Source organism: Bombina bombina, chromosome 8, assembly GCF_027579735.1.
Source record: "Bombina bombina isolate aBomBom1 chromosome 8, aBomBom1.pri, whole genome shotgun sequence".
Lineage (NCBI taxonomy): Eukaryota > Metazoa > Chordata > Amphibia > Anura > Bombinatoridae > Bombina > Bombina bombina.
In genome coordinates this window covers 424,967-446,789 of record NC_069506.1, presented here as the reverse complement: position 1 = coordinate 446,789, position 21,823 = coordinate 424,967, and the positions used below count along the sequence as shown (strand labels likewise).

Here is a 21,823-nt window from a genome sequence, read left to right as displayed (position 1 = left end):
CTTTTTTCTACGTTCACTTTCCACCCGTGAGATCTGAGAAAGGCCAGGACGATGTCCGTGTGAGCCTTTGCTTGTGGAAGGGACGACGCTTGAATCAGAATGTCGTCCAAGTAAGGTACTACTGCAATGCCCCTTGGTCTTAGCACCGCTAGAAGGGACCCCAGTACCTTTGTGAAAATTCTTGGAGCAGTGGCTAATCCGAACGGAAGTGCCACAAACTGGTAATGCTTGTCCGAACCTTAGGAACCGATGATGTTCCTTGTGGATAGGAATATGTAGATACGCATCCTTTAAATCCACCGTGGTCATGAATTGACCTTCCTGGATGGAAGGAAGAATTGTTCGAATGGTTTCCATTTTGAACGATGGAACCTTGAGAAACTTGTTTAGGATCTTGAGATCTAAGATTGGTCTGAATGTTCCCTCTTTTTTGGGAACTATGAACAGATTGGAGTAGAACCCCATCCCTTGTTCTCCTAATGGAACAGGATGAATCACTCCCATTTTTAACAGGTCTTCTACACAATGTAAGAATGCCTGTTTTTTTATGTGGTCTGAAGACAATTGAGACCTGTGGAACCTCCCCCTTGGGGGAAGCCCCTTGAATTCCAGAAGATAACCTTGGGAGACTATTTCCAGCGCCCAAGGATCCAGAACATCTCTTGCCCAAGCCTGAGCGAAGAGAGAGAGTCTGCCCCCCACCAGATCCGGTCCCGGATCGGGGGCCAACATCTCATGCTGTCTTGGTAGCAGTGGCAGGTTTCTTGGCCTGCTTACCTTTGTTCCAGCCTTGCATTGGCCTCCAGGCTGGCTTGGCTTGAGAAGTATTACCCTCTTGCTTAGAGGATGTAGCACTTGGGGCTGGTCCGTTTCTGCGAAATAGACGAAAATTTGGTTTATTTTTAGCCTTGAAAGACCTATCCTGAGGAAGGGCGTGGCCCTTACCCCCAGTGATATCAGAAATAATCTCTTTCAAGTCAGGGCCAAACAGCGTTTCCCCTTGAAAGGAATGTTAAGCAATTTGTTCTTGGAAGACGCATCCGCTGACCAAGATTTTAGCCAAAACGCTCTGCGCGCCACAATAGCAAACCCAGAATTTTTCGCCGCTAATCTAGCCAATTGCAAAGTGCCGTCTAAGGTGAAAGAGTTAGCCAATTTGAGAGCATGAATTCTGTCCAAAATCTCCTCATAAGAAGAATCTTTATTGAGCGCCTTTTCTAGTTCATCGAACCAGAAACACGCTGCTGTAGTGACAGGAACAATGCATGAAATTGGTTGTAGAAGGTAACCTTGCTGAACAAACATCTTTTTAAGCAAACCCTCTAATTTTTTATCCATAGGATCTTTGAAAGCACAACTATCTTCTATGGGTATAGTGGTGCGTTTGTTTAGAGTAGAAACCGCCCCCTCGACCTTGGGGACTGTCTGCCATAAGTCCTTTCTGGGGTCGACCATAGGAAACAATTTCTTAAATATAGGGGGAGGGACGAAAGGTATGCCGGGCCTTTCCCATTCTTTGTTTACAATATCCGCCACCCGCTTGGGTATAGGAAAAGCTTCGGGGGGCCCCGGGACCTCTAGGAACTTGTCCATCTTACATAATTTCTCTGGAATGACCAAATTCTCACAATCATCCAGAGTAGATAACACCTCCTTAAGCAGAGCGCGGAGATGTTCCAATTTAAATTTGAATGTAATCACATCAGGTTCAGCTTGTTGAGAAATTTTCCCTGAATCTGAAATTTCTCCCTCAGACAAAACCTCCCTGGCCCCCTCAGACTGGTGTAGGGGCACTTCAGAACCAATATCATCAGCGTCCTCATGCTCTTCCGTATTTTCTAAAACAGAGCAGTCGCGCTTTCGCTGATAAGTGGGCATTTTGGCTAAAATGTTTTTGATAGAATTATCCATTACAGCCGTTAATTGTTGCATAGTAAGGAGTATTGGCGCACTAGATGTACTAGGGGCCTCCTGTGTGGGCAAGACTGGCGTAGACGAAGGAGGGGATGATGCAGTACCATGCTTACTCCCCTCACTTGAGGAATCATCTTGGGCATCATTTTCTCTAAATTTTGTGTCACATAAATCACATCTATTTAAATGAGAAGGAACCTTGGCTTCCCCACATACAGAACACAGTCTATCTGGTAGTTCAGACATGTTAAACAGGCATAAACTTGATAACAAAGTACAAAAAACGTTTTAAAATAAAACCGTTACTGTCACTTTAAATTTTAAACTGAACACACTTTATTACTGCAAATGTGAAAAAGTATGAAGGAATTGTTCAAAATTCACCAAAATTTCACCACAGTGTCTTAAAGCCTTAAAAGTATTGCACACCAAATTTGAAAGCTTTAACTCTTAAAATAACGGAACCGGAGCCGTTTTTATGTTTAACCCCTATACAGTCCCTGGTATCTGCTTTGCTGAGACCCAACCAAGCCCAAAGGGGAATACGATACCAAATGACGCCTTCAGAAAGCCTTTTCTATGTATCTGAGCTCCTCACACATGCATCTGCATGTCATGCTTCTCAAAAACAACTGCGCAATAGAGGCGCGAAAATGAGGCTCTGCCTATGATTAGGGAAAGCCCCTAGAGAACAAGGTGTCCAATACAGTGCCTGCCGGTTATTTTACATAATTCCCAAGAATAAAATAATTCCTCAAAGCTATGAAGTATTAAAAATGCTTATATATCAATCGTTTTAGCCCAGAAAATGTCTACCAGTCTTAAAAGCCCTTGTGAAGCCCTTTATTCTTATGTAATAAAAATGGCTTACCGGATCCCATAGGGAAAATGACAGCTTCCAGCATTACATAGTCTTGTTAGAAATGTGTCATACCTCAAGCAGCAAAAGTCTGCTCACTGTTTCCCCCAACTGAAGTTAATTCCTCTCAACAGTCCTGTGTGGAAACAGCCATCGATTTTAGTAACGGTTGCTAAAATCATTTTCCTCTTACAAACAGAAATCTTCATCACTTTTCTGTTTCAGAGTAAATAGTACATACCAGCACTATTTTAAAATAACAAACTCTTGATTGAAGAATAAAAACTACAGTTAAACACCAAAAAACTCTAAGCCATCTCCGTGGAGATGTTGCCTGTACAACGGCAAAGAGAATGACTGGGGAAGGCGGAGCCTAGGAGGGATCATGTGACCAGCTTTGCTGGGCTCTTTGCCATTTCCTGTTGGGGAGGAGAATATCCCACAAGTAAGGATGACGCCGTGGACCGGACACACCTATGTTGGAGAAAGAAAGAGATAGTAATCTAGATTTAGATGTCATATCAGCATTCCAAGATTTAAGCCACAAAGCTCTTCTAGCTAATACAGCTAAAGACATGGATCTAACATCAATTTTGATAATATCAAAAATGGCATCACAAATAAAATTATTAGCATGTTGCAGTAAGCGAGTAATGCTAGATATGTCAGGATCCAAATCGTGTTGCGCTAAATTCTCCAACCAAAAGGTTGAGGCAGCCGCAACATCAGCCAAAGAAATAGCAGGTCTGAGAAGATGACCTGAATATAAATAGGCCTTCCTTAGATAGGATTCAAGCTTCCTATCTAAAGGATCCTTAAAGGAAGTACTATCTTCCATAGGAATAGTGGTACGTTTAGCAAGAGTAGAAATAGCCCCATCAACTTTGGGGATTTTTTCCCAAAACTTTATAGATTTTGCTGGTAAAGGAAACAATTTTTAAACCTTGAAGAAGGAATAAAATAAGTACCTGGCTTATTCCATTCCCTAGAAATCATATCAGAAATAGCCTCAGGAATAGGAAAAACCCCTGGGGAAACCACAGGAGGTTTAAAAACAGCATTTAAACATTTATTAGACTGAACGTCAATAGGACTGGTTACCTCAATATCCAAAGTAATTAACACTTCTTTTAATAAAGAACACATATACTCTATTTTAAATAAATAAGTAGATTTGTCAGTGTCAATGTCTGAGGAAGGATCTTCTGAATCAGATAGATCCTCATCAGAAGAGGATAAATTATTATGTTGCTGGTCATTTGAAATTTCATCAGCTAAATGAGAAGTTTTAAAAGACCTTTTACGTTTATTAGAAGGTGGAAATGCAGACAAAGCCTTCAGAATAGAATCAGATACAAATTCTTTAAAATTTACAGGTATATCATGTACATTAGAAGGTGAAGGAACTGCAACTGGCAATGTACTATTACTGATGGAAACACTATCTGCATGTAAAAGTTTATCATGACAACTATTACAAATGACATTTGGTGGAATAATTTCTACACTTTTACAACAAATGCACTTAGCTTTGGTAGAACCGATGTCAGGCAGCAATGTTCCAGAAGAATCTTCTGAGGCAGGATCAGATTGGGACATCTTGCTCAATGTAAGAGAAAAAACAACATATAAAGCAAAATGATCTATTTCTTTATATGACAGTTTCAGGAATGGGAAAAAATGCAAAAGCATAGGCCTCTGATAGAGAAAAAAGCAAGAGGCAAACATCAATGGGGTATTGAAATAATGCAAAAAATTTTGGCGCCAAGTATGACGCACAACGTAACATAAACTTTTTTGGCGCCAAAAATAACCGGAAATGACACACTCGCACCACTAATGACACCGCCGTGTGAAAGGTCTTGGTGTCACGTATGACTCCGGAAATGACTAAGTTGCGTCATAAACGTCTTTTTCTGCACCAAAAAAAATTTCGCACCAAGAATGACGCAATAAAGTTTAGCATTTGACGCAACCGCGGGCCTAATACCCGCAATAGCAAAAAGTTAGTCAATTGAAAAAAAGACTAAACCCCAGGTAAGAAATAAATTTCTTAAAATGTTTAAATTCCATAAATATATGAAACTGACAGTCTGCAGAAGGAAATACATGAACCTGACTCATGGCAAATATAAGTACAATACATATATTTAGAACTTTATATAAATGCATAAAGTGCCAAACCATAACTGAGAGTGTCTTAAGTAATGAAAACATACTTACCAAAAGACACCCATCCACATATAGCAGATAGCCAAACCAGTACTAAAACAGTTATTAGTAGAGGTAATGGTAAATTGAGAGTATATCGTCGATCTGAAAAGGGAGGTAGGAGATGAATCTCTACGACCGATAACAGAGAACCCATGAAAAAGACCCCCGTTAGAGAAATCATCGAATTCAATAGGTGATACTCCCTTCACGTCCCTCTGACATTCGCTGTACTCTGAGAGGAATCGGGCTTCAACAATGCTGAGAAGCACATATCAACGTAGAAATCTTAGCACAAACTTACTTCACCACCTCCATAGGAGGCAAAGTTTGTAAAAACTGAATTGTGGGTGTGGTGAGGGGTGTATTTATAGGCATTTTGAGGTTTGGGAAACTTTGCCCCTCCTGGTAGGATTGTATATCCCATATGTCACTAGCTCATGGACTCTTGCCAATTACATGAAAGAAATATTGTTTGAATTCTGGATCGAATTATAAAAAGTGGAAAATTTACCATCATTTAAGTATTTATTAGTCCCATTCATTTAAAAAGAATTACTCACATTTGTTGGCATTTAAGTGAATTTTCTTGTGTTTGATCTTCCGTCGGCCAAGCACGTATGGATCTTTTCCTCTCTCAAGCTTTGCGATAATTAACGGCTTTACATAGATGCGCCCTGTAATGATATATTTTAAATGTTCACACATTCATTTAATTTTTAGCTTATATTGCAGATGTTTTTCATTTTCAGGTGTTTTTGTTTTATTTTCTAGAGATAATAAAAAATAAAAAAATCATTGTGACTACAGCAGCATTTCTCATTTTTGGCTCCCAAGGAACCCAACTTAACAGATCCTATGAGTTTCCCCTGGAGGGCTGTTACTTGGCTCAGTTGTTTCTTAAGGAAATCCTCAGACTACAGCAATGGCAGCAAGTCTACAAATCAGGGTCGGCTCCAAGGGGGGGCATTGGGGGGCAATGCCCACCCAAATGGAATGCTGTGCCCCCTCAAAAAATATTGATACAATCATACGCTTTAAAAATAATAAATAAAATAATGAATTGTTATGTAATGCTGCATGCTGGGGGCGGAGTTAGCTGCCGAACCGTGAGGTCGCATCACGCATCTGCAAAGAACTCTCGCCTAGATTACGAGTTCTGCGTTAGCCTTAAAAAGCAGCGTTAAGGGGTCCTAATGTTGCTTTTTAACGCCCGCTGGTATTACGAGTATGGCAGGTACAGGTGTACCGCTCACTTTTCTTCCGCGACTTTTGTCTACCGCAAATCCCCTTACGTCAATTGCGTATCCTATCTTTTTAATAGGATTTGCCCAACGCTGGTATTACAAGTCTTGGAGAAAGTGAGCGGTACAGCCTCTACCTCCAAGACTCCTACCGCATAAAAAAGTCAGTAGTTAAGAGTTTTATGGGCTAACGCCGGAACATAAAGCTCTTAACTACAGTGCTACAAAGTACACTAACACCCATAAACTACCTATGAACCGCTAAACCGAGCCCCCCCCCCCCACATCGCAAACACTATAATAAAATTATTTAACCCCTAATCTGCCGACCGGACATCGCAGCCACCTACATTACCTATGAACCCCTAATCTGCTGCCCCTAACATCGCCGACACCTACATTATATTTATTAACCCCTAATCTGCCCCCCCCCCAACGTCGCCGCCACCTACCTACACTTATTAAACCCTAATCTGACGACCGGACATCGCCGCCACTATAATAAATGTATTAACCCCTAAACCGCCGCACTCACGCCTCTCAAAAACTATAATAAATTGTATTAACCCCTAATCTGCCCCCCCCAACGTCGCCGCCACCTACCTACAATTATTAACCCCTAATCTCCCGTCCCCAACGTCGCCGCTACTATAATAAAGTTATCAACCACCTAAACCTAAGTCTAACCCTAACCCCCCTAACTTAAATCTATTTTTAATAAATCTAAATAAAATTTCTAAAATTAAATAAAATTAATGCTATTTAAAACTAAATACTTACCTATAAAATAAACCCTAATATAGCTACAATATAACTAATAGTTACATGGTAGCTATTTTAGGATTTATATTTATTTTACAGGCAAATTTGTATTTTTTTTAACTAGGTACAATAGCTATTAAATAGTTAATAACTATTTAATAGCTACCTAGTTAAAATTATTACAAAATTACCTGTAAAATAAATCCTAACCTAAGTTACAAATACACCTAACACTACACTATCAATAAATTAATTAAATAAATTAACTACAATTATCTAAACTCAAATACAATTAAATAAACTAAACTATAGTACAAAAAAACAAAACACTAAATTACAAAAAATTAAAAAATATTACAAGAATTTTAATCTAATTACACCTAATCTAAGCCCCCTAATAAAATAAAAAAGCCCCCCAAAATAATAAAATTCCCTACCCTATACTAAATTACAAAAGTAATCAGCTCTTTTACCAGCCCTTAAAAGGGCTTTTTGCGGGGCATTGCCCCAAAGTAATGAGCTCTTTAACCTGTAAAAAAAAATACAAGACCCCCCCAACATTAAAACCCACCAACCACACACCCCTACTCTAAAACCCACCCGATCCCCCCTTAAAAAAACCTAACACTACCCCCCTGAAGATCACCCTACCTTGAGCAGTGTTCACCCAGCCGGGCACCGATGGGCCAGAAGAGGACATCAGGACCGGCAGACATCTTCATCCAGGCGGCATCTTCTATCATCATCCTTCCGGAGCGGAGCCATCTTCTATCCAGCCGACGCGGAGCCATCCTCTTCTTCCGATGTCCTAAAGCAGAATGAAGGTTCCTTTAAATGACGTCATCCAAGATGGCGTCCCTCGAATTCCGATTGGCTGATAGGATTCTATCAGCCAATCGGAATTAAGGTAGGAAAAATCTGATTGGCTGATTGGATGAGCCAATAGAACTGACCTTGCATTCTATTGGCTCATCCAATCAGCCAATCGGATTGAACTTCTTTGGAGCTGGCCCATTTTTGGTTCAGTACCCTGGATAGCACTTGCTGATTGGTGGCTACATTTACAGCCCATTTTTGGTTCAGCAAGCGCAACCCAGGTGCTGAACCAAAAATGGGCTGTCACCAAAGCTTTCTTTCCTGATTTTTCAAATAAAGATAGCAAGAAAACGAAGAAAAATTGATAATAGGAGTAAAGTAGAAAGTTGCTTAATATTGCATACTCTGTCCGAATCATGAAAGAAAAAATGTGTGTTTCATATCACTTTAAGTAGCCTGATATCTGTTGAGTTATTGCAAAACAGGTACAGCTAAATCTAATCTACAAAATTACCAGTACCTGAAAACCTAGTATCCTCACTGCTATTGCAAACAAAGGGCTTCATTGTATTGGGGGGGGGGGGGTGCATGGCTGTTTAGGGGACATGATTGAGATTTGAGAATGAGTTTAAGGGTTTTGGATCATGGTGATTAAGGGGTGAATTGTTTTTAAGGAGCTATTGCACTGGGGGTCTCAAGTTTAATGTCTCTGTTTTAGTGCACTGCATATGATTTAGACTTCATTCTTTACCTAGTGATTTAGCACATATTCTCCAAATGTTAACAGTGGTGGATAAACCAGCCAGAAGCTATACTTTCCTGCAGAATATGTAGGTCTGCTCTTATTTTGACTCTCATACATGCTTTGTAAATGCGTGTCCCCTCATGAAAAAAATGCCCCCCCATTTCATTTGTTCTGGAGCCGACCCTGCTACAAATATCTAAAAAAAAAAAAAAATAGATTAATAAACTTAAATTACATATTAACCCCTTAATGACAACTGACGTACCAGGTACGTCCTGCAAAAACTAGCAGTTAGTGACAATGGACGTACCTGGTACGTCAGTTGTTTAAGAGAGTGCTGGAAGCGATCGCAATCGCTTCCAGCAGCTCTCAGGGTATTGCAGTGATGCCTCGATATGGAGGCATCCTGCAATACCTTTTAACAAGCCTCCGATGCAGAGAGAGCCACTCTGTGGCCCTCTCTGCACCGGTAACAATGGTGCTGTGTTCCGGGGGGAAGGGAAGCAAGGAGGCGGCAGCGTGCGGGCGCGCGCGTGCACGTGTGGGGGGGGGCGCGTGCACGTGGGGGCGCGCGCGCATATTAGCCACTGACACCAATGAAAAAAAAAAAAAGTTCAAAACATTAACATTAACATTAAAAAAAATATATATAAAAGGATCTGGGGGGGGGGGGGGGGGTTGGGGGTATTGAGGGGGGGGCTGCTACACTACAGAAAAGTTTATAAATATTTTTGGGGGCAAAAGTTTATAAATATTTTTGGGGGCAAATTGGGTACTGGCAGACAGCTGCCAGTACCCAAGATGGCGGCAATTAAATAGCAGGGAGGGTTATAGAGCTGTTTGGTGGGGGATCAGGGAGGTTGGGGGCTAAGGCAGGGCTCCATTACAGCAGGATACATTTTTCTAAAAAATAAAATAAAAAAAACTCCTTTTATTTAGTACTGGCAGACTTTCTGCCAGTACTTAAGATGGCGGGGACAATTGTGGGGTGGGGTAGGGAAGAGAGCTGTTTGGGAGGGATCAGGGGGTGGGATGTGTCAGGTGGGAGGCTGATCTCTACACTAAAGCTAAAATTAACCCTGCCAGCGCCCTACAAGCTACCTAATTAACTCCTTCACTGCTGGGCATAATTCACGTGTTGTGCGCAGCAGCATTTAGCGGCCTTCTAATTAACAAAAAGCAACGCCAAAGCCATATATGTCTGCTATTTCTGAACAAAGCGGATCCCAGAGAAGCTTTTACAACCATTTGTGCCATAATTGCACAAACTGTTTGTAAATAATTTCAGTGAGAAACCTAAAATTGTGAAAAATTTAATGGTTTTTTTTATTTGCTCGCATTTGGCGGTGAAATGGTGGCATGAAATATACCAAAATTGGCCTAGATCAATACTTGGAGTTGTCTACTACACTAAACTAAAGCTAAAATTAACCCTACAAGCTCCCTACATGCTCCCTAATTAACCCCTTCACTGCTGGGCATAAAACACGTGTGGTGCGCAGCGGCATTTAGCGGCCTTCTAATTACCAAAAAGCAACCCCAAAGCCATATAAGTCTGCTATTTCTGAACAAAGGCGATCCCAGAGAAGCATTTACAACCATTTGTGCCATAATTGCAGAAGCTGTTTGTAAATAATTTCAGTGGGAAACCTAAAGTTTGTGACAAAATGTGTGAAAAAGTGAACTTTTTTTTTTTAATTTGATCGCATTTGGCGGTGAAACGGTGGCATGAAATATACCAAAATGGGCCTAGATCAATACTTTGGGATGTCTTCTAAAAAAAAATATATACATGTCAATGGATATTCAGGTATTCCTGACAGATATCAGTGTTCCAATGTAACTAGCGCTAATTTTGAAAAAAAAGTGGTTTAGAAATAGCAAAGTGCTACTTGTATTTATGGCCCTATAAGTTACAAAAAAAGCAAAGAACATGTAAACATTGGGTATTTCTAAACTCAGGACAAAATTTAGAAACTATTTAGCATGGGTGTTTTTTGGTGGTTGTAGATGTGTAACAGATTTTGGGGGTCAAAGTTAGAAAAAGTGTGTTTTTTCCATTTTTTCCTCATATTTTATAAAAATTTTTATAGTAAATTATAAGATATAATGAAAATAATGGTATATTTAGAAAATCCATTTAATGCTGAGAAAAACGGTATATAATATGTGTGGGTACAGTAAATGAGTAAGAGGAAAATTACAGCTGAACACAAACACCACAGAAATGTAAAAATAGCCATTGTCATTAAGGGTAAGAAAATTGAAAAATGTTCCGGTCATTAAGGGGTTAAAGGATTATCTTAAAAAAATGTTGATTCATAATAGCGTGTTATTTTATATTAGTGTCACTTGCTAACTCACAAGGGATGACACTTGTGTGAACAGCACACAGATAGTGATCGGCATATGCTCACTGGCTGCGCCTCTGTAAGGGTTATATACACAGCTAGCGATAGGGACTTGCTCTAACAAATGAGCGTACATATTTATGCAGCAGATTGTCTTTTTAATCCCAAAAAAATACTTAATTTTGTATCAATAATAATCTCTCTCTAAAAAGAAGGCTAGAAACTTCACAACTCTGGTGACTCACTAAGGACATCTTTGCTCTGGAATCACATTCCTAGGGCTGTACATTCTGATGCAATTAGCATTCTCAGTTTAATATATCACCAAGGGAAATGCCCGAAGATCCTAACCCCCCCTATACAACCTTAGAGGGGCTTCCCAGCACCTCCATAGACTTCAAATAAAATAAACCGCTCTTGTCTGACCAGCCAACAGATCAACATCATACTGGCTGGAATTGAGAAATGGGAAGAGTGAAGAAAATTAGGCTTTCTTTCCTATGTCATGGAGAGTCCACAACGTCATTACGATTGGGCCAGGAGCACACTAAGCAACACCTATACTTAGGCCAGGAGCACACTAAGTAACACCTATACTTGGGCCAGGAGCACACTAAGTAACACCTATACTTGGGCCAGGAGCACACTAAGTAACACCTATACTTGGGCCAGAAGCACACTAAGTAACACCTATAGTTGGGCCAGGAGCACATTAAGTAACACCTATACTTGGGCTAGGAGCACACTAAGTAACACCTATACTTGGGCCAGAAGCACACTAAGTAACACCTATACTTGGGCCAGGAGCACACTAAGTAACACCTATACTTGGGCCAGAAGCACACTAAGTAACACCTATACTTAGGCCAGGAGCACACTAAGTAACACCTATACTTGGGCCAGGAGCACACTAAGTAACACCTATACTTGGGCCAGGAGCACACTAAGTAACACCTATACTTGGGCCAGAAGCACACTAAGTAACACCTATAGTTGGGCCAGGAGCACATTAAGTAACACCTATACTTGGGCTAGGAGCACACTAAGTAACACCTATACTTGGGCCAGAAGCACACTAAGTAACACCTATACTTGCGCCAGGAGCACACTAAGTAACACCTATACTTGGACAGTGATATGTAGAAAGTGAGCAACTTACATAGGCACAGGATTCGAGTCACAGGAGATCCTGATCGGCTTCAGAGTGAGAGGAGCATGCGGCGATGACGTCACCGCCGCACGCACACAGGAGCCGACTCTACCCTAGGCAACGAGCAGGGCAGCAGGTGCTGCGTCCCTAGCAACAGCTAGAGCGGCGTGACACTCTGCAGACATCTCAAGATGAGTTATTCTCTACAAATACTGTTTATTTTAAACATGATAGTTTTTAATAATTTTTACAATACCCCATTTTTATTCGGCACTTTTTTTCAGAACATGTTTGTTTTGAGAGCGTGTTTTCCTTAGTATTTGTCGCCCTCTGTTGGCAGTTCCCTACTAAATCAGAAGCTGCAGCTCCCTTTCTCCTTTTCTGAGGAGTTTATGGATTTATCAAATTTTTATGACGGTTCCTTGTTAAGTCTCTGTACTATATGGGTGACGATCTCCTAAGATACGTTAAGATTTTTTCCACCTTTACCTCTGTTTCCTACGTTAAGAGTCTGAGTTTTGCTATCCCTGTTGAGGATAGTTATTCTTTCTGGGTTTCCATGGATTGAAAGCTAATGACCGACTTAAGAAAGATGTTCTTTCTCAGTGGTTTTTCGATGTCATCCAATCGCAAGTATTGCTGAGGCAATGTTTTGTCTGGGATAGTTTCTGTAGCCAAGATCCTAGATAGGACCAAGGTTCAGAACCTTGCTAATAATTTTATCTGTGATGCCAGCATGCCAGTTAAAGGGATTTTCCTTCCTCAGGTTTGGAAGAATTCCCAGATCCTGGGACCTGGAAAATAGTATACCTAGGTTTCAGAATAGTGTTCAGGTCTTGCTTTTCCAGGGGCAGGTTTTTCCTGTCTAGGTTTCCTGCAGTCCTGACAAGTGAGTGGTCTTTTTAATTTGCGTGAAGGACCTTACTTTCCTGGAAGCGATTGTTCCAGCTCCTGTAGAGGAGCAGGGTCAAGAATTTTATGTAAATCTCAGGGTTCCTTCGGTCAAAGATCTCTTGTGGTTCCCAAAAGAGAGGAAACTCTCCGTCCTTTCCTAGCCCTATAGTGCCTCTCAAATTCCTCAGGTTTCCGTCCTTCAAGATGGAAACTTTTAGTTCCATTCTTCCTGGGTTCAGGAAGGTCACATGACGACCTTAGACAAGAAGGACGCATATCTTCATGTTCCCATCAAGGATCATCACCTTTTTCTGAGGTTTGCCTCTCTGGAGAAGCTTTTCCAGTTTGTTGCTCTTCCATTTGGTCTTGTCACGGCTCCCAGAATATTTACATTGGTTCTAGGGGCTCTTTTGAACAGTGGTCAGATCCCAGGGAATTGCTGTGGCACCTTACCTAGACAACATCTTGGTTCAGGCATCATCTTTTCATCTAGCAAAATCTCATACAGAGATGTTGTTGTCTTTTCTATGTTCCTAGGGAAGTAAATCAGAAAAAGTGTTCCCTTGTTCCAGCTACAAGGGTGTGTTTTCTTAAGGATAATCTTAGTTTCCCTGCCCATGTATATTTTCCTGACGGATGTCAAGATTTCCAATCTTCTTTCTTCGCTTTTATCTCCAGTCTGCTATTCGTCCACGATGGCTCTATGCAAGAAGGTGATTGGTCTGATGATTGCTTCCATGGACATCATTCCTTTTTGCTCAGTTCTGAGAACTCTGCAACTATGCATGCTCCGTCAGTGGAACGGGGTCCTTTCGGATTTATCGCAGAGGATAGATCTGGATCCCCTATAAAGAACAGCCAGCTGTAGTAGCCTGATGGTTAGCTTAGCAGCCTAGCAAGCGGAAGGTTTGCAGTTTAAAACCAGCTACAGCTACTTGCACCTTGAATGTGTGTTCACAAGCTGTTAGACTTCTCTTGTGGTGGATTTCACAGGATAATCTGGCTTGGAACTCTTGCTTCCTGAGACTTTCCAGGGCGGTATATTGACCACGGATGCCAGCCTATTATGCTGGGGAGCAGTTTGGGGCTCTCTAAAGGTTTAGGGCCTGTGAACTCGGGAGGAGTCTCCTCTACCCATAGACATCTTAGGGCTGAGAGCAATCTTCAATGCCTTGGTAGCTTGGCCTCAATTAGCTTTAGTCCGGTTTATCAGATTCCAGTTAGACATCATCTCCTCAGTGACTTACATCAACCACCAGAGAGGAACTTTGAGTTCTTTGGTTATGAAGGAGGTGACTCACTTTCTGCAGTGGGCAGAAGGTTAAAATTGTCATCTATGTGCCATCCACAATCCAGGTGTGGACACCTGGGAGGCGGATTTTCTGAGCTGACAGACTGTTCCTCCCAGGGAGTGAGCTCTCAATCCAGAAGTTTTTTTCTCAGATAAACCACAGGTGGGGGGTCCCGGAGTTGGATCTGATGACGTCTGGTCAGGATGCCAAGCTTGCAAAGTACGGTTCTAGGTCAAGAGAGCCTCTGGCCGTCTTGATAAGCTAGCCGTTCCTTGGATCTTCTCTCTGGCTTACCTTTTTCCTCCGTTTGCTCTCCTTCCACGAGTGATTGCTCGTATAAAACTAGAGAGAGCATCAGTATTTGTACTAGTTCCTGCTTAGCTTTGCAGGTTATGGTTCGTAGATATGGTCAGGATGTCATCTCTTCCTCCTTGGAGGTTTTCAGCTGAGGAAGGTTCTTCTAATTCAGGGTCCTTCCTCCATCCAAATCTAGATGCTCTGAATCTGTTTGCTTGGAGATTGAACGCCTAATTCGGTCTAGACATGGTTTTTCTGAAACGGTCATTGATTCTATGCTTCAGTCTCGCAGACGTGTTATCCACAAGATATGACGTAAATATCTTTTTTGGTGCAAATCTAACGTTTATCCTGGAGCCGGGAGAGGATTCACCGTAATTTATATTTTCTTCAGGATGGCCTGGAGAAAGGTTTGTCAGTCAGTACTCTTAAGGGTCGGATTTCTACTCTGCCTATTCTTTTGCGTAAAGTCTGGCAGTTTGCCACATGTTCAAGCATTTGTTCAGGACCTGGTCAGGATCAGGCCTGTGTTTACTCCTGTTGCTCCTCCTTGGAGCCCTATCCTAGTTCTTAAAGTTTTACAGCAGGCTCCTTTTGAGCCGATGTATGTTGTTGATATGTTTTGTTTCTCCTTGCTATTTTTTCCGCTCGCAGAGTTTCAGAGCTTTTAGCTCTGCAGTATGATTCCCTGTGCCTTATTTTTCAAGCAGATAAGGCTGTCCTTTGTACTACATTGGGGTTTCTCCCAAGATAGTGTCAAATTGATACATTAATGAGGAAATTGTTGTTCCTTCCTTTTGTCATAAACCCTTCTTCACATATGGAACGTCTTTTGCATAAATTGGATGTTGTGCGTACTCAAAGAAAATTCTTACCGGCTTCTTAAGTTTTTCTGCATTCTTCTGTCTGGTTTGTTGTTTTCTCTGGAAAACATATAGGTCAGAAGGCCACTTCTACTACTCTTTCCCTCTGGTTAAGGAGTTTACTTCGTTTTGAGTATGAGTCGGCTGGACAGCAGCCGCCTGAGAGAATAACGTCTCCTCTTGGGTTTTCAAAAATTAAGTTACTGTGGAACAGTGTTGCAAGGTAGCACCATGATCCTCTTTGCATACATTTTACAATTTCTATAGATTTGATTACTTTTGCCTCAGCTGAGGCCTCTTTTATATTTTTTTATTTTTATTTTATTTTATTGAGGTAATACAAAGATATTACAAATGAGAAAGACACAGTATATGTTACTTAAATGGAAATAAAGTCAAGAACAAGTGCATGCAAGGCAATACAATTGTGGGATGCAATGGTAATATCAGTAAGGTATGGTATATAATAACATTACTACTGAGGGGACCCAATGTTAGTGTCTTAAGTGGAAATGAAGTCCAGAATAAAATCATGCATGGCAATGCATTTGTCACGTGCAGTGAGAATGTCAATAAGGTGTAGTACATTGGCACAAGTCATATCTGGCAAAGCATGTCTGTGCTTAACATAAGGTACCTCTTTTTATATATGATTCAAACATGAAATTTTCTCCCAACACAAGAAAGATCACTCTGGGATCTGTATTAGTAAAATCATACAATATGAGTGGGGTATTAGATCTTAGAAATAACATAATTTATGCTTACCTGATAAATTTATTTCTCTTGTAGTGTATCCAGTCCACGGATCATCCATTACTTGTGGGATATTCTCCTTCCCAACAGGAAGTTGCAAGAGGATCACCCACAGCAGAGCTGCTATATAGCTCCTCCCCTCACTGCCATATCCAGTCATTCGACCGAAACATGCCGAGAAAGGAGAAACCATAGGGTGCAGTGGTGACTGTAGTTTAATTAAAATTTAGACCTGCCTGAAAAGGACAGGGCGGGCCGTGGACTGGATACACTACAAGAGAAATAAATTTATCAGGTAAGCATAAATTATGTTTTCTCTTGTTAAGTGTATCCAGTCCACGGATCATCCATACCAATACCAAAGCTAAAGTACACAGATGATGGGAGGGACTAGGCAGGAACTTAAACGGAAGGAACCACTGCCTGTAGAACCTTTCTCCCAAAAACAGCCTCCGAAGAAGCAAAAGTATCAAATTTGTAAAATTTGGAAAAATTATGAAGCGAAGACCAAGTTGCAGCCTTTCAAATCTGTTCAACAGAGGCCTCATTTTTAAAGGCCCAGGTGGAAGCCACAGCTCTATTAGAATGAGCTGTAATCCTTTCAGGAGGCTGCTGTCCAGCAGTCTCATAGGCTAAACGGATTATACTCCGAAGCCAAAAAGAAAGAGAGGTTGCCGAGGCCTTTTGACCTCTTCTCTGTCCAGAGTAAACAACAAACAGGTTAGATGTTTGGCAAAAATCTTTAGTAGCTTGTAAGTAAAACTTCAAGGCACGGACTACGTCTAGATTATGCAAAAGACGTTCCTTCTTTGAAGAAGGATTAGGACATAATGATGGAACAACAATCTCTTGATTGATATTCTTGTTAGAAACCACCTTAGGTAAAAACCCAGGTTTTGTACGCAGAACAACTTTATCTGAATGAAAGATCAGATAAGGAGAATCACAATGTAAGGCAGATAACTCCGAGACTCTTCGAGCCGAGGAAATAGCCATCAGAAAAAGAACTTTCCATGAAAGAAGTTTGATATCAATAGAATGAAGGGGTTCAAACGGAACCCCTTGAAGAACTTTTAGAACCAAGTTTAAGCTCCATGGAGGAGCAACAGGTTTAAACACAGGCTTAATTCTAACTAAAGTCTGACAAAATGCCTGAACGTCTGGAACTTCTGCCAGACGCTTGTGTAAAAGAATAGACAGAGCAGAAATCTGTCCCTTTAAAGAACTAGCTGATAATCCTTTGTCCAAACCCTCTTGGAGGAAGGACAATATCCTAGGAATCCTAACCCTACTCCATGAGTAATTCTTGGATTCACACCAATGAAGATATTTACGCCATATCTTGTGGTAAATTTTCCTGGTGACAGGCTTTCGTGCCTGTATTAAGGTATCAATTACCGACTCGGAGAAGCCACGCTTTGATAGGATCAAGCGTTCAATCTCCATGCAGTCAGTCTCAGAGAAAGTAGATTCGGATGATTGAAAGGACCTTGTATTAGAAGGTCTTGTCTCAGAGGCAGAGTCCATGGTGGAAAGGATGACATCTCCACTAGGTCTGCATACCAGGTCCTGCGTGGCCACGCAGGCACTATCAATATCACTGATGCTCTCTCCTGCTTGATCTTGGCAATCAGACGAGGGAGCAGAGGAAACGGTGGAAACACATAAGCCAGGTTGAAGAACCAAGGCGCTGCTAGAGCATCTATCAGTGCCGCTTCTGGGTCCCTGGACCTGGATCCGTAACAAGTAAGCTTGGCATTCTGGCGAGACGCCATGAGATCCAATTCTGGTTTGCCCCAACGGAGAACCAATTGAGCAAACACCTCCGGATGAAGTTCCCATTCCCCCGGATGAAAAGTCTGACGACTTAGAAAATCCGCCTCCCAGTTCTCTACACCTGGGATATGGATCGCTGACAGGTGGCAAGAGTGAGTCTCTGCCCAGCGAATTATCTTGGAGACTTCTGACATCGCTAGGGAACTCCTGGTTCCCCCTTGATGGTTGATGTAAGCCACAGTCGTGATGTTGTCCGACTGAAATCTGATGAACCTCAGTGTTGCTAGCTGAGGCCAAGCTAGAAGAGCATTGAATATTGCTCTTAACTCCAGAATATTTATTGGGAGGAGTTTCTCCTCCTGAGTCCATGAACCCTGAGCCTTCAGGGAGTTCCAGACTGCACCCCAACCTAGAAGGCTGGCATCTGTTGTTACAATTGCCCAATCTGGTCTGCGAAAGGTCATACCCTTGGACAGATGGGCCCGAGATAACCACTAGAGAAGAGAATCTCTGGTTTCCTGATCCATATTTAGTAGAGGGGACAAATCTGTATAATCCCCATTCCACTGACTGAGCATGCATAATTGCAGCGGTCTGAGATGCAGGCGCGCAAATGGCACTATGTTCATCGCCGCTACCATTAAGCCGATTACTTCCATGCACTGAGCCACCGTGGGGCGCGGAATCGAGTGAAGAACACGGCAAGCATTTAGAAGTTTTGATAACCTGGACTCCGTCAGGTAAATTTTCATTTCTACAGAATCTGAGTCCCTAGGAAGGAAACCCTTGTGAGAGGAGATAGAGAACTCTTTTCTTCGTTCACTTTCCACCCATGCGACCTCAGGAATGCCAGAACTATCTCTGTATGAGATTTGGTAATTTGAAAGCTTGACGCCTGTATCAGGATGTCGTCCAGGTAAGGAGCCACCGCTATGCCTCGCGGTCTTAGGACCGCCAGAAGTGAGCCCAGAACCTTTGTAAAAATTCTTGGGGCTGTAGCCAACCCGAACGGAAGAGCTACAAATTGGTAATGCCTGTCTAGAAAGGCAAATCTCAGGAACTGATGATGATTCTTGTGAATCGGAATGTGAAGGTAGGCATCCTTTAAGTCCACTGTGGTCATGTACTGACCCTCTTGGATCATGGGTAAAATGGTTCGAATAGTTTCCATCTTGAATGACAGAACTCTGAGGAATTTGTTTAGGATCTTTAAATCCAAAATTGGTCTGAAGGTTCCCTCTTTTTTGGGAACCACAAACAGATTTGAATAAAACCCCTGTCCTTGTTCCGTCCGCAGAACTGTATGGATCACTCCCATTACAAGGAGATCTTGTACGCAACTTTATCTGGTTTGCAGATAATCTTGAAAGGTGAAATCTCCCTTGTGGAGGAGAAGCTTTGAAGTCCAGAAGATATCCCTGAGATATGATCTCCAACGCCCAGGGATCCTGAACATCTCTTGCCCACGCCTGGGCGAAGAGAGTCTGCCCCCTACTAGATCCGTTGTCGGATAGGGGGCCGCTCCTTCATGCTGTCTTAGAGGCAGCAGCAGGCTTTCTGGCCTGCTTGCCCTTGTTCCAGGACTTGTTAGGTTTCCAGGCCTGCTTGGATTGAGCAAAAGTTCCCTCTTGTTTTGAAGCAGAGGAAGTTGATGCTGCACCTGCCTTGAAATTTCGAAAGGCACGAAAATTAGACTGTTTGGCCTTTGATTTGGCCCTGTCCTGAGGAAGGGTATGACCCTTACCTCCAGTAATGTCAGCAATAATTTCTTTCAAACCAGGCCCGAATAAGGTCTGCCCCTTGAAAGGAATGTTGAGTAATTTAGACTTTGAAGTCACATCAGCTGACCAGGATTTGAGCCATAGCGCCCTACGCGCCTTGATGGCGAATCCGGAATTCTTAGCCGTTAGTTTAGTCAAATGAACAATGGCATCAGAAACAAATGAGTTAGCTAGCTTAAGAGTTTAAGCTTGTCAACAATTTCAGTCAATGGAGCTGTATGGATGGCCTCTTCCAGGGCCTCAAACCAGAATGCCGCCGCAGAAGTGACAGGCGAAATGCATGCAAGGGGCTGTAAAATAAAACCTTGTTGAATAAACATTTTCTTAAGGTAACCCTCTAATTTTTTATCCATTGGATCTGAAAAAGCACAACTGTCCTCAACCGGGATAGTGGTACGCTTTGCTAAAGTAGAAACTGCTCCCTCCACCTTAGGGACTGTCTGCCATAAGTCCTGTGTAGTGGCATCTATTGGAAACATTTTTCTAAATATAGGAGGTGGGGAAAAGGGCACACCGGGCCTATCCCACTCCTTACTAATAATTTCTGTAAGCCTTTTAGGTATTGGAAAAACATCAGTACTCACCGGCACTGCATAGTATTTATCCAGCCTACACAATTTCTCTGGCACTGCAATTGTGTCACAGTCATTCAGAGCAGCTAATACCTCCCCAAGCAATACACGGAGGTTCTCAAGCTTAAATTTAAAATTAGAAATCTCTGAATCAGGTCTCCCCGATTCAGAGACGTCACCCACAGACTGAAGTTCTCCGTCCTCAGGTTCTGCATATTGTGACGCAGTATCAGACATGGCTCTTACAGCATCTACGCGCTCTGTATCTCGTCTAACCCCAGAGCTATCGCCCTTGCCTCTCAATTCAGGCAATCTGGATAATACCTCTGACAGGGTATTATTCATGATTGCAGCCATGTCCTGCAAAGTAATCGCTATGGGCGTCCCTGATGTACTTGGCGCCATATTAGCGTGCGTCCCTTGAGCGGGAGGCGAAGGGTCTGACACGTGGGGAGAGTTAGTCGGCATAACTTCCCCCTCGATAGACCCCTCTGGTGACAATTCTTTTATAGATAAAGACTGATCTTTACTGTTTAAGGTGAAATCAATACATTTAGTACACATTCTCCTATGGGGCTCCACCATAGCTTTTAAACATAATGAACAAGTATCCTCTGTTTCAGACATGTTTGTACAGACTAGCAATGAGACTAGCAAGCTTGGAAAACACTTTAAAGCAAGTTAACAAGCAATATAAAAAACGTTACTGTGCCTTTAAGAGAAACAAATTTTGACAAAATTTGAAATAACAGTGAAAAAAGGCAGTTACACTAACGAAATTTTTACAGTGTATGTAACAAGTCAGCAGAGCATTGCACCCACTTGCAAATGGATGATTAACCCCTTAATACCAAAAACGGAATAATAAATGACAAAAACGTTTTTAAACACAGTCACAACAACTGCCACAGTCTACTGTGGTTGTTACCCTCCTCAAACACGACTTTTGAAGCCTTTTGAGCCCTTCAGAGATGTCCTGTATCATGCAGAAGGAAGCTGAGTGTCTCAGTCTGTAATTCTAGCTGCGCAGAAAAGCGCTAAAATAGGCCCCTCCCACTCATATTACAACAGTGGAAAGCCTCAGGAAACTGTTTCTAGGCAAAAATCAAGCCAGCCATGTGGAAAAAAACTAGGCCCCAATAAATGTTGTCACCAAACATATATAAAAACGATTAACATGCCAGCAAACGTTTTATATTACACTTTTATAAGAGTATGTATCTCTGTTAATAAGCCTGATACCAGTCGCTATCACTGCATTTAAGGCTTAACTTACATTAATCCGGTATCAGCAGCATTTTTCTAGCAAATTCCATCCCTAGAAGTATGTTAACTGCACATACCTTATTGCAGGAAAACCTGCACGCCATTCCCCCTCTGAAGTTACCTCACTCCTCAGAATATGTGAGAACGGCAGTGGATCTTAGTTACTTCTGCTAAGATCATAGAAATCACAGGCAGATTCTTCTTCTAATGCTGCCTGAGATGAAACAGTACACTCCGGTACCATTTAAAAATAACAAACTTTTGATTGAAGTTA

At 41.9% G+C, this 21,823-nt stretch overlaps 1 protein-coding gene across 1 annotated transcript in view; it reads right to left on the bottom strand.

The window, feature by feature from the left end:
• The window catches only part of LOC128638242 (myb-related transcription factor, partner of profilin), a 144,538-nt gene that overhangs the window by 46,071 nt on the left and 76,644 nt on the right, over nucleotides 1–21,823 (bottom strand). The window contains exon 3 of the mRNA XM_053690095.1: nucleotides 5,548–5,661. Coding sequence (XP_053546070.1) covers nucleotides 5,548–5,661 — 114 coding nt within the window. The remainder of the gene's footprint in view (nucleotides 1–5,547; nucleotides 5,662–21,823) is intronic.